This window comes from Balaenoptera musculus, chromosome 20 (genome assembly GCF_009873245.2).
Source record: "Balaenoptera musculus isolate JJ_BM4_2016_0621 chromosome 20, mBalMus1.pri.v3, whole genome shotgun sequence".
NCBI lineage: Eukaryota > Metazoa > Chordata > Mammalia > Artiodactyla > Balaenopteridae > Balaenoptera > Balaenoptera musculus.
This window is the reverse complement of record NC_045804.1, coordinates 21,785,026-21,798,360: the sequence shown is the minus strand read 5'-3', so window position 1 is coordinate 21,798,360 and position 13,335 is coordinate 21,785,026. Positions and strand designations below refer to the sequence as shown.

Sequence of the window (13,335 nt, the reverse complement as noted above, 5' to 3'; positions counted from 1 at the left end):
AGGTAATGGCTCAAGCCCTAAAGCCTAGGCAAAGGCAGTGATGGTAGATCCAGCACTCATATTTATCTCTGCTTCCTCCCAAAACACACTAAAATGAGAGTGTAAGAATTTAAAAGGCAAAAACAACAAAGCCAAGTCAACCTTCCTCTAAAACAAAAATATTCTGGACCCCGACCAACAGTCACTACTACCTCCCGTGGCCTGAGTTCTGCTTACTCAGATCTAGTAACCTGCTCTGAAAAACTGAATTGCTGTTTTAGGAAAAGAAGTTCACTTGACACGTCCAGGTTAGAGTCTCAGTGTTTCTCACCTTAACAATTTTGATAGGGCTCATGTCCATGCTTTGCTTGGTGTGCCCTCTCAGGAATGGAGGCTCTTCCTCAACCAGTTCAATCTCAAGGTCCTCATCTAAAAGTCCACCAAAAGAAGAATTAGCCAAAAAAAAAAAGAGAGAGAAATGACTGACCGTTTTCACCAAAACAATACATTTCCACAGGCATCAGCAATCTTTATCAAAGATAGCTCCCAAGGTCAAAACTCTAATGCAGGTGACTGTTTCCCCCTCCGCCAGCCATTTCTAGGGCATTTGTGCCCCAGCCCAAGAACTGATCAGAGCTTTTTTCAAAAGAAGTTAAGCCTGTGGAAAAACGCTGTCTGACACTCTAAATGGCACTAAGGCATTTGCCATCCAACTTCTTATGGAATAACTCCTAACCCACAATAGATTAGGGCAAAAAAATTTAGTTGGACAAATGGACAATACCAAAAGTTGACAAGGATGTGGAGCAACAGAAACTCACTTACACTTATGGTAGAAGTGTAAATTGGTACAAAAACTTTAGAAAACAATGTGGACTGCCTGGTAAAGTTGAATACACACATTTCCTACCACCCAGAAATTCTCCTCCTACATGTTTAGGAAAAAGAGATGGTCTTGCATATGTGAATCAAGAGACAAATACAGGAATTTCATAATAGAACTATTCATAAAGGTAAACAAAAAAACCGAGAAGACAGCCTATATGCCCATCAAAAGTAAAATGAGTAAATAACGGTAAATTTATATACAGAAAAACTCTACAGCAATGAAAACGAGCAAAAAATAACTATAAAAATCAACATAAAGGGACTTCCCTGGTGGTACAGTGGTTAAGAATCTGCCAGCCAATGCAGGGGACACAGGTTCAAGCCCTGGTCCAGGAAGATCCCACATGTCACGGAGCAACTAAGCCCGTGCGCCACAACTACTGAGCCTGCGTTCTAGAACCCGCGAGCCACAACTACTGAGCCCGTGCGCCACAACTACTGAAGCCCACGCGCCTAGAGCCCGTGCTCCACAACAAGAGAAGCCACTGCAATGAGAAGCCCACTCACCGCAACGAAGAGTAGCCCCCACTCGCCACAACTAGAGAAAGCCCGTGCGCAGCAACAAAGACCCAACACAGCCAAAAATAAATAAATAAATTTAAAACAAAAAATCAACATAGATAAATATGGAAAGAATGATGGTGACTCAAAAAAAAAAAAAAAAGTTCAAAAACAGACAAACTGAACAATACAATGTTTAGGGATAGATATATAGTAGATAGTAAAACGCTAAAGGAAAATAGGAAATAATTAACACAAAATTTAGAATGGTGGTTACCCAAAGGAGGAAGGAGGAAGATCTAATCAGAGAGTGGCATGTATGGGTTTCAAAGGTGCTGGTAGGTAAAGTTCTACTTAACTGGGTGGTAGGTACACAGATGTTCATTTGTTATTGTTATATAAACTATATACACTTTATTAAGGAATTTATTTCACAATTTTAAAAAATTGCCAATGGGCTAAGTCAAAAATTGTTCCAGGGCAACTCAGAGGTAATCTAGGCGGATCCAGGGTTTACAGAACAATTACTAAAATGTGAGATCAAATTCACTCCCCAAAATACAATTATGACTTTTTATATCCTAAAAACTGAATAAGCAACAAGTGTAACAATATATACACATTTATCAGAAAAATGAAGTTTTTTGCTTCCATCATAAGGAGACCCTTTTCCTTTGAGAGATGAGTGGTGAGACCCACGGAACAAATGAGTTTAACCACTGGGTTAAACTACAAATAAACCCCATCCACGGCTCAACTTGCCAACTGTCCCCCCGATCCATTATCCTGCTCCATCTAAGTGGCTGGTTACCTTCTTCATCATCCACTTTAGGGAGAATGCCAGTCTCTTCATCAAAGTCTGGAAACTCTTCTTTGGAAAGGACGTTGGCAGCAATCATCTAGCCAAAGGATAAAAGGAAGCATTTGTCACCTGCTAGATCAAAACTCTTCTTTTGTAAGAGAGTTAATACAGAGATTTCATGTAGGAAACCAAGGTTTTTTCCTCTGCTGACCCAGGATTGCAGGGCCTTGAACACCGTATATCCCATCCCTAGGGGGGCACGACAATGTGGTGCCCAAAAGCACAGCTCAAGGGTCTCATCCCCAGGATGTGTTATCTGCTCCTTCCCTTGACTCCATAGCATTTTGCACATTCCTTATTATGTAATATGTAAGCCTTCCCAGTTATTTGTTTCAATCTATCTCCTCCCCTGGAGAAGAGATCCTCAAGGGTTGGAACCATGATAGGTCCTCATAGCCCTAGCATCTGCACAGTGGCCTGGCCAACAGCGTTTTTATGTTTACTGACTAATGATGAGAACAAGAATGAACATTTACATAACACATAACACAGGCAGGCACTAACCTAAGAGCTTCACTTCTACCAACTCATTTAACCCCCACAATGTCACCACTGGCCCTGCTTTACAGATGGGGGCATGGAGGCACAAAGAGGTAGTGTAACCTGGCTCAGGATCACAAGCTAGTAAGCGGCCTGAAGTCAGCCAAGCCATCATGCGCCAGCGCCCACACTCCTCACACCATGCTACCTGCTGAATGACTACGTGGCCATAAGAGCAAACGGCCCCAACCTGCTTGATCTCCCACTTCTCCGGGTCAGAAATGCGGGTAAGGCGCTTGCGCTCCAGCGAGTCGTCCTCTACTTCAGGGGCACTGACGAGGGAGAGGTGGGTGGGTCTATCCGGATTCCTCATAGAGGTCTCCTCGTTGGTCTCCCCAACAAGATTTCGTCGTCGATTTGGGTTTAGATCTTCTCCAGTCTCTTGATCCACATCCTAAGGCACAAAAACAAGGGACATAGCCTACCTGCTGTCCTCTTATGTTTCCCTGGCCATCCGTTGTGGCAACAGGCTGGATATCTCACCTACCTTCATGCTCAAGCTGGTCTTGGTCCCAGTGAAGGACAGCACTTTGACCTTGACCCTCTGGCCTTTGCTCACCACATCAGCCACATTGGCCACACGGCCTTCCCGGCGGAGCTCAGAGATGTGCACCAGGCCTTCCCACCGTTTCCTGAGGGAGAGTCACACACGTCTGGAACATGCCTAAAATACTTTTTCCCCAACCGATTTCCACCCTTGTTGGAAATGAACAAAGGGAAATGGTCTTAAACTCAAGAGGAAAGTTCCAAGAAGGTGGCCAAACAATAAAATAGGATTACCACCCTCCCAGAGAAAAAGCTGGGGGCCGGGGGCAACAAATTCTCATCTGTCTCAACCAGCAAAAGGGCAGATCTCCCGAAGGCAGAAGAAGGAATAAATGGCTCTATGACATTCCAAATAAAAAGTCAACTTCTAACAACCTGATACAGTAATTTTTTAGAATGTGAAAATCCCCAGTGATAAAAGAAATTCTGTCCTTCAGTGGTGTGAAAGAAGAGTACCAGCCATTACCTTAGTCCCTCCAGCTGCACAAAGCATCCAAACTGCATGATGCTGGTAACTTTGCCGTTGTAAACGTCCCCGATGGCGGGCTCTTCTGGGGGAGGGCGGTCCACATGCTTATCCCGCCATCTGTCCAGATTCCTCTCCCCATACTTGTCTCGGTCTTTCCGGTCTCTGGGGGGACTCTGACTTCTGCTCCTGGACCGATATCTAGACTTTCCCTTATTCCTCTCCCGGGTCCGGGAACGTGATCGAGAGCGGGACCGGTGTCTCCGCTTGTGGTCTCTATTGCGGTCTCGGTCTCGCTCGCGGTCTCGCTCTCGGCTCCGCTTCTTCTTCTTTGTCTTGTCCCTAACAAATCAACACATACCTGTTTGAAAAAGAAACCAGCCCAATTCCATCTTTGCCTTCCCAAGCACCCAGCACAGTGCCATGTACATGGCAGGTACCCACTAAATGCTGAACTGAACCAGAGTTGCAATAACTATGACATCCCTGCAAGCCAATAAAGGAGGCCACAAACATATTTAGCCTCTTTCAACCTGGATTTCTATCTTCTGAACATCTCAGCATTTGCTGCATAAACATTCTCGACAGGGAGCAATGAAAATAGATGCAACAGTATGGTACGTGGCCAGTCTAGATTCTGTAAACTTGCCCAAAATTTTGCTTGGCTGGCCCACAATTCAACTATCACCATATCCTAAACCTCCAAAGGACAGGACGCTAGGGACAAACCGGTGCTCAGCGTCTCTGTGCTTCTCCTGGCCTGCTGCGCTGGGCATCAAGGCCTCCAGTTCTTTCAGGACATCCACAGCGACTTTCACATCATCCTCATCCAGCATGGTCTACAGGGGCAGAGGCAGTCAAGTTAGGAGAAGAGGGGACAAGAAAAGTCACTCAAGAATCTGTACTTCAGGTACATCTACAAATCTAACACCCCCTACATTTCTGACCACTTATGTGAAGAAGCAGAGAGGACAGAGATTTCCAACACAATTTGAGATACAGGAAGAAGGAATGAGCAAAGGCTCCTGGAAATCATTTCTACACTTGGCAAATCCCCCTTGTCCTTAATATAAGCCTATGAAAGGCAATTAGATATCACCCCTCCCGTGAAAGCATGAAAGTGATGATTATAAACAGAAAATAGATGTCAAAATTTTTAAAAAGGAACTCTCCCACTACACTCTCTTCCCTCTTTCACCTGTTTTATTTTTTTTTCCATAGTTCTATTAGCTATCAGCTATATCGTATACTTACTTACTTGTGTATTGCCTGTCTCCTCCCCATTAGAGGAGTTTACGTGTTTATTTCCTGTCCCCACCCTAGTACTAGGATGTAATCTCCAAGAGAGCAGACACTTTAGTCTATTTTGTTCACCGCTGTACCCTAGTAGTTATAACAGTGCCTGGCACACAGTAGGTACTCAACAAATACTTGCTAAAATGAAATTTAAAAATCAAAACACTTTAAAAATAGGATCTTCTAATACGTAATAGAGGGAAAAAAATCTAACTTCGCACATCAGGCATCTGTTCCAGAACCTTAAGTTGTTTCATACTTATTCCATATCCCTAATCACTGCTTTCCATAATTCCCAATCTCATTTCCCTAAAATATGGTTCTCTGAACCCTTTAACACTACTCTATACAGCAGTATGTGCTCAGGGAGTGACCAAACACTTTCACTTTGAAAAATATGTTACAGTGTAGACAAACTTAAAATTAATAACTAATAAGACAAAGAAAAGGGGTGAGAGGGGGGAAAATGCAGTTATAGTAGACATCCTCATCCTCTCATGGTAACAGTACCCGAACAGAAGGGTTGTCTGGTTGGCATAGGACTGGAAAGAGTTCCTTCAGCTTTTCTTTTTCAGTTTTGGGTTTAACAACTGGATCTTGTTTCATTAAAGCACATGAAGGGGTTAAAAAAAAAAAAAAAGATATATTTAATACTCTTAGTGGTTAACAAAAGAACTTCAACATTAGATTTGCATCAAACTAAAACCAGAACATTTTCCTACATATTACTCACATACATTACTATAAACGTAATTCAATTTTCAAAAAAAAAAAAAAAAAACACTGATTACAAAACCCTTAACAAACTATCCTGGCGTGGCGGTGGGGAGTATGATTCAGTATTCATTTGATTGGTTATGTCTTCTCATTTTAATTTTGTCTTAAGTCATTTGAAAATTTTACTAGAACATTTACTTGCTCAGCAGCTGCAGCAAGGGAAATAAATGCAATTTATAGGACGCTTACAATCTAAACTATTCTGGAGATGAAGCTTGGCTAGGAGCTCTGCTCACCTTTGCTTGTGGAAGGCTTCGTTGGAGGCCGCATGGTTTGTATGAGACGCAGCAAGTTACTAATAAGAGAATCCTTTGAAAAGAAACAACAAAAATTGTCAGCTCCTGGATCAGTGCTTAAAAACACTAAGAAAAGGGGTGTCCTTTAGAAAAGGGTGGTTATGCACCTGAATTTAGCTAACTGGGACAAGTGAAGCATAGAGTGTCAACCTAATATGGCACGAACCTAGTAACATAGCCTTAGAGAAAGCTAATATTTAGGACTCTTTGGGGGAAGTAATTTAGTTCCCGTCAACCATTTTATTTCCCATGGTTTAGAACTACCTCTCAAACCTAGACTCTTGCTTTTCACTTCCTGATTCACAGGACAAGAATGTAAATACCCATACAGACTTAATAATGGTGGGCTTCCCTGGTGGCGCAGTGGTTGAGAGTCTGCCTGCCAATGCAGGGGACACGGGTTCGAGCCCTGGTCTGGGAGGATCCCGCATGCCGCAGAGCGGCTGGGCCCGTGAGCCACAATTGCTGAGCCTGCGCATCTGGAGCCTGTGCTCCGCAACAAGGGAGGCCGCGGCGGTGAGAGGTCCGCGCACCGCGATGAGGAGTGGCCCCCGCTTGCCGCAACTGGAGAAAGCCCTCGCACAGAAACGAAGACCCAACACAAGCCATAAATAAATAAACAAAACAAAAAAAAATTAAAAAAAAATAATAATAATGGAAAGCCTGCCCCATTTCCCTAGAAAGGTGTCACAGGTAATTTGGTTACATTACCACTGCTTAGTGGCATGAAAACACCACACTTAATGGCTTACTTGATTGGCATGTACTACCAAAATTTAAATCCAACAGTGACATTGAAACAAAACAGGGGTCTCTACATACACATACCGTGAATTCTGCACCATTTTTGACCAGTGAAGCCTTAAAAGTATCAAAGGTGGTATTTTTCTCAGCAAGACTGATCACAAATTCAGCTGCAAATGAGAAAAGGGATTACAACAAGAATGGAGACTTGAGCAAGAAATCAGTTTCAAGTATGTTAAAAATAAAACCAGTTGGACTATCCAACAGTCATAAAAACCGACGACCACCATTCAGTAAGGGTAGAGAAAGAATTTAGACTACCAAGATTATCCATGTATATTCTAGTTAATTTTCATAAGTAAAAAGAAGAAATGGCTCATCAGGCCCTTGAGTGTATTTAAGGCAGGAAGACCCCCTTGTCCCAGATCACTGTACTCTCTTCATGAAACTGCTACGTATGTACTCCACCATATAGATTCTAGAGGCAACTACGTCCAAGAGCATGAGCCCATGTGCATGTGTACATGCGCACACACATGGACACACGCACAAATAGGATGCTTTCTACAGTTTCTGAAAGGACACACCCGATCTATATATGAGGGCCAGGCAGCTGCTGGATGGTACAACATCAGAGTCGGTGAAAGACTCACTTGCCGGGCTTCCCTGGTGGCGCAGTGGTTGAGACTCTGCCTGCCAATGCAGGGGACACGGGTTCGAGCCCTGGTCCGGGAAGATCTCACATGCCGCGGAGCAGCTAGGCCCGTGAGCCACAACTACTGAGCCTGTGCATTTGGAGCCTGTGCTCCCAACAAGAGAGGCCGCGATAGTGAGAGGCCCACGCACCGCGATGAAGAGTGGCCCCCGCTTGCCGCAACTAGAGAAAGACCTTGCACAGAAACGAAGACCCAACACAGCCAAAAATAAATAAATTAATTAATTAATTAATTTAAAAAAAAAAAAAAAGGCTCACTTGCCCCTCTCCCCCAAATTTTTCTCTACAAACCGGCCTAGTTTTAACATTTCTAATATTAGAACTATTAATTACGAGACTTTCAGGAGAAAAGTGCATTATGATAGGCTGAGATAATAAGCCTCACACTGTAAGTTCTACAAGAAAATTTTAATGATTTCATTTGGATTTTTTTTTTTTTTTTTGCCGCGCCGCTCCGCTTATGGGATCTTAGTTCCCCGACCAGGGATTGAACCCGCATCCTTCGCAGTGAAAGCATGGAGTCCTAACCACTGGACCGCCAGCAAATTCCCTTCATTTGGATTTTAATCCTTAAAAAATAATAATAACATGGAAGATCTGGATAGCTAACTTATAAACTGGTAACACCATACCAATTCCATGCTGAAATTTGCCTTTACCTTTTTTATGACATTAAGTGAAAGCCAGATGCCATCAGCTTTTTTTAAGTAACAAGTTAATAACAACAATGTCAGTGGTTAAGACTTTTCAAACATCTTCTACATGCCAGACACTAGGCTAAGTGTTTCACATGGGTTATCACCATGGGTCTCACAACAACCCTCATAGGTAGGTACCATTATTGTCCCTGTTTTACAGATGAGGAGGCTGAGGGTTCGAGACAGTGACTTACCCAATAATAATTGGTGGAGACAGGATTGGAATCCAGAAATCAGATTTCAGAGCCCAAATTCTTTAGAGAAATGTGGAGGGAGAACTAAGTCACATGGTGCTAGTCATACAATGCTCAAAAGAGCCAATCCTAAAGCAGTCAGCTGCATATTCATACTGCAGCCGTCATTAATGAGGATTTTTTTTTTAATTTTCAGAATTATATGAGGACATCATTAAATTAACTGAAGTATCAAAAACTGGATCAGTAATTAAAAACAAGCTCATTGTTGAAAACAGGAAAAACAATGAGACTGATTTAAATGATAATACATCAAGGTCAAAATCAAAAGAATCAAGTCAACAAATAAAACACAAAAGAAGTAAATATATACCTTTTTGTTATTAAAACCAACTCTGGCAATTTAGTTTCATCAAAACAATATTGTCTATCACACTTGTCCAATATTAGTATTTTTAATGTTACTGGTTTTGTAATTCTGTGTTTAACAGTGTAATACTGTGATTTATAAAAAGAAATACATATTTGGTCGCCATCCCTGGCATGGAGCTCCTAAAACCCTTGGAATTTCCTGAGTGCAGAGAGTAAGTTATCTTTTTTTTCTTATGTTCCTGAGATAAGCTTAGGAAAGCCCCTAGGTAACTAGGATGAGGGCTAGTTGCCAGGGAAACCAATCAGGAGATTAGAGGGCTGGAACTTTCAGCCCCAACCTGATCTCTGGGGAGGGGAGAGGGGCTGGAGATTGAGTTCAGTCATCAATGGCCAATGATTTAATCAACTGTGCCTATACAGTGAGGCCTCTATAAACACCCAAAAGGACAGGGTTTGGACAGCTTCCAGGTTGGTGAACACATGGAGATTCGGGGAGAGTGGGGCACTCAGAGAGCATGGAAGCTCCTCTCTCCTTGCCACATACCTTCTATTTAGCTGTTCCTGAGTTATATCTTTTTATAACAAACCAGTTAGGGACTTCCCTAGTGGCGCAGTGGATAAGAATCCGCCTGCCAATGCAGGGGACACGGGTTCGATCCCTGGCCCGGGAAGATCCCACATGCTGCGGAGCAACTAAGCCCGTGCGCCACAACTATTGAGCCCATGTGCTACAATTACTGAAGCCCATGCGCCTAGAGCCCATGTTCTACAACAACAGAAGCCACCGCAGTGAGAAGCCCGTGCACCACAACCAAGAGTAGCCCCCGCTCGCCACAACTAGAGAAAGTCCACGCACAGCAACAAAAGACCCAACTCAGCCATAAATAAATAAATGAATATAATAAACCAGTTAGTAAAATGTTTCTCTGAGTTCTGTGAGCCACTCTAGTAAATTAATCAAACCCAAGGAGGGGGTCGCTGGAAGCTCAGATCTATAGCACCTGACAACTTGGACTTGCAAGTGGCCCTCGAAGGTGGGGGCGAGGCAGTTTTGGTCTCAATAACTTTTTGTTTCCTCTAAAAGGGGCTAAGGCATTAGAACAGGTAGTTCAAAAGAGAGAGAGAGAAACAATGTAAGCTCACTGACCAAGGGAATCTACCTTGTTCTCTACTGTACTCCTAAGCCCCTAGCTCAACAAAGGTTTGCTGAATGAAGGAACATATTACCCAGAGAGATAACAAACTGACGAGAATATCACCTCATTATTATCTAAAAGAGAAGACTGAGGAAAAATGACACAGGATAGGCACATCTTGATGGGAGGCAAGAGAAAAGTGAACTAAAATATACAGGTGCTATATACTAACCCTGTGAAGAACACAGTATCATACCTATTTCACAGATGAGAAACACAGCTTCACAGAAACTACATCTTACCCAAGATCACACATCTAACTTCCCTGACCCCTCTTTGGCATGCATGTGTCCCTTTCCTTCCATCCCTCCAATTGATGACTTCATCTTCATTTAGAAAACACAACAGTCACATTGGAACTCTCTCCCTCATCTCCCTACACCAATCCCTAAATCCATCTGCATCTACAACCATATTCTGTTCTCCTTCCTGTTAAAATGGATGAAGCATCCCTGTACCTGTCAAAAAATCCCTCCACTCATGCTCTCGACCCCATCCATCCCTCTGCCTTCATAAGGACTCCGCCTGCCTGTGGCCTTAGCTGTAAGACCGCAATCTTTTCCATTTTCTCAGTTTAGGTTCTCCCTGTATACAGTTTGTCCCAAGACGTCTAATGTTTGACAGACACTAGACACTGGTGCTTGAGAGATAGTATAAGCATGAATGGTCAAGAGCACAGTTAAAGCCACACACTACAAAAGACCTGGATTCCAGACCTGGCTCACTCACATTTGATATGTGATCTTGAGGGGTGTTACTTAATTACTCGGAGCCTTGTTTCCTTAATCTATAAACAGATGATACTATCTCACAGAGTGGTATGAAAACCAAATAAGATAACGTAAGTAAAACACTGAGCATCATATCTGGCATGTAGTGAGAACCCAATAAGTGTCTGCCATGAATATCATCATCATCATCATCATCATGTGGCTCTACGTTGTTGTTGTTAACGCTGTTTAATTGCCTGTGGCTGAAAAAAAAAAACAAAGCGATGGCCGCTCCAGGTTTCACTGACAGCTCTGGGAAATGGTTTCTAACAGCTCGGCCTGGAGGGCTCTCAAGAGGAGGCCACTGCCGCAGGTTGCCTGGGCCAAGTCTCTGACAAACAGATAGACTCACACGGACCCACACACTCGGTCCATCAATCCCCTTTCTCCTCCGCTTCCCTCAAGCCCAAACCCAGATGCCGCAGGGACGTCCGCGGACTCACCCAGATCCTTGTCGTTGATCCCCAAGTGATTGTCCAGCTCAGTGCAAACCTTCGACACTAAAGACAGATACTCGAGTTTGGCTAGTTCTTCCGCGGGGCCCAGCTCTGTTCCGGGTACGGCTCCCGCCGTGGCCACGGCCACCGCCATGGCTACGATTTGCCCCGGGCCCCTCACTGCCCGCCTTCGGAGCTACTGTACCCGCCGGGCCCCCTCACTGCCGGCCTTCCGAGTTACTCCCGCCCCGCTCCAGCTTCCTCTTCCGGGTCCGCGCCCCTCTCTTTTGTTTACGGTAAATTGATATCTCCAGGAGCTTCTCTTGGCGTTATCGGATGGACCATAGAGATCAGACAGGAAGTGCTTAAGGAAGGGACGGCTGAGTGGGTTACTCTGCACACAGGGAGGCGCCCTCTACAGGCCAACGAGCTTCTTGGCCCGCTCTCAGGCTCGGAAACGTTCATTCTCCACGAGCTTCTGCCCTATGTCGGCAGAGGGCGACCGGGGCCTGCGCAAGGGGATCTGGGGAAAGGGGGTCGCGACCTCCCCCCATCGAACTCCCCTCCACCCCGCCGAACCGCGCCTTAGAAGCCTTGAAAAAGGTACCCGAATTCAAGTATGGAAAAGGCAAGATTCGCTTTACAGCAGATCCCTATATTCCTGGGGCTTTGCTTCCACTTGGGTCATGACTATCTCAAGCGATTCTGTAACAAAACAGCAGGCGATGGAGTCTACTTCTGTCATTAACTCATTTTACAGACGAAGAAACTGATACTTCCACTATCTAGCTGAGTGACCTTGGGCAAATTAATCTCTTGGGGCTTAGTTTTCTCATCTGTAAACTGGGATAATGTTGCTCTAACTAGGTTTAGGTGATGATCAAATGAGATAACTGTACAAGGAGCCTGACTCGTAGTAAACACACTACAAATGGCACTTGCTGTAATCCCAAAACTGAGACAATGGTCACCGTAAAGTCTGTCAAGCGTAGATCTCCTCAGTCTGAGACCCCAGAGAGCCACCTGGCCCCTCTCTTGTGAAAACCACTTCTCAACCCCCGATTTTCCGGATGCTAATACCCTCAGTCCTCTCAGAACTTGTTCCCCCAAATATCAGCTGTGCTGTGAACCCAAAGTCGATAACCTCAGGTCTCCCAGCTTCTGCTTCAGGCCCCCTTTTCCTATGTGACAGAGGTGAGGATTTTCCCACACCACACTGCTCTGCGTGATGAATGAGGAAACAGGGGCACCCCCAAGTGAGTGGCTGTCTCATCAAAAGGGATGAAATCAGACCCTTTTGCTTCTGGCTTCAGGCTACATTACACTGCTGCACCTTTGAACTCTGTTCCTCCAACATCTCACTGTGGACTAAAGAATTGCAGAGGGAGAAAACCCCAGAGCAGTAGCTCTCACTGCTTCCAAGAGCTCCATGTTTCCACGTTCGTAAGGAATTAGTACTGTACCCTCTGCATTCTTCCCACTCCCCCTTTCTCTTCCTCCTTTCCCCCATGAATGGGATGGAAAATCCTGCCCTTGATTCAGTGAGCTCAACTTGCCAGCTTGGAGTTACGATACCTGGGGCTTATTCCATTGAATTCTTTTCTTTGTGCTTCTTTGCCTTTCAAAATATATATAAATTAATGTTCTGCTTTCCTCCAATATTTAACTGGATGGGAAAAAAAACGTGGAGTTTGTTTTGTTTTAAAAGCTCTGTGGGGGCTTCCCTGGTGGCGCAGTGGTTGGGAGTCAGCCTGCTGGTGCGGGGGACACGGGTTCGGGCCCTGCTCTGGGAGGATCCCGCATGCCGCGGAGCAGCTGGGCCCGTGGGCCACGACTGCTGGGCCTGCGCGTCTGGAGCCTGTGCTCCGTAGCAAAAGGAGGCCTCGGTAGTGAGAGGCCCGCGCACCGCGATGAGGAGTGGCCCCCGCTTGCCGCAACTGGAGAGAGCCCTTGCACGGAGACGGAGACGAAGACCCAACGCAGCCAAAAATAAAAATAATTAATTAATTAATTAAAAAAGAAAAACAAACAAACAAAAAAAAAGCTCTGTGGGAAAAA

The 13,335-nt window shown here is 44.6% G+C and overlaps 1 protein-coding gene across 2 annotated transcripts in view; it reads right to left on the bottom strand.

The window, feature by feature from the left end:
* DHX8 (DEAH-box helicase 8) overlaps positions 1–11,640 on the bottom strand; it is a 28,002-nt gene extending 16,362 nt beyond the window's left edge. The window contains exons 1-10 of one of the 2 annotated variants that reach the window (XM_036836261.1): positions 11,284–11,640; positions 6,980–7,065; positions 6,092–6,164; positions 5,589–5,674; positions 4,512–4,621; positions 3,783–4,124; positions 3,258–3,402; positions 2,961–3,164; positions 2,180–2,267; positions 311–408 (exon numbers count right to left, since the gene is read on the bottom strand). In XM_036836261.1, coding sequence (XP_036692156.1) covers positions 311–408; positions 2,180–2,267; positions 2,961–3,164; positions 3,258–3,402; positions 3,783–4,124; positions 4,512–4,621; positions 5,589–5,674; positions 6,092–6,164; positions 6,980–7,065; positions 11,284–11,431 — 1,380 coding nt within the window. In that variant the 5' untranslated portion in view covers positions 11,432–11,640. The remainder of the gene's footprint in view (positions 1–310; positions 409–2,179; positions 2,268–2,960; positions 3,165–3,257; positions 3,403–3,782; positions 4,125–4,511; positions 4,622–5,588; positions 5,675–6,091; positions 6,165–6,979; positions 7,066–11,283) is intronic. The other variant, XM_036836262.1, reaches the window with a different exon arrangement.
* Between the last annotated feature and the right edge of the window lie 1,695 nt (positions 11,641–13,335).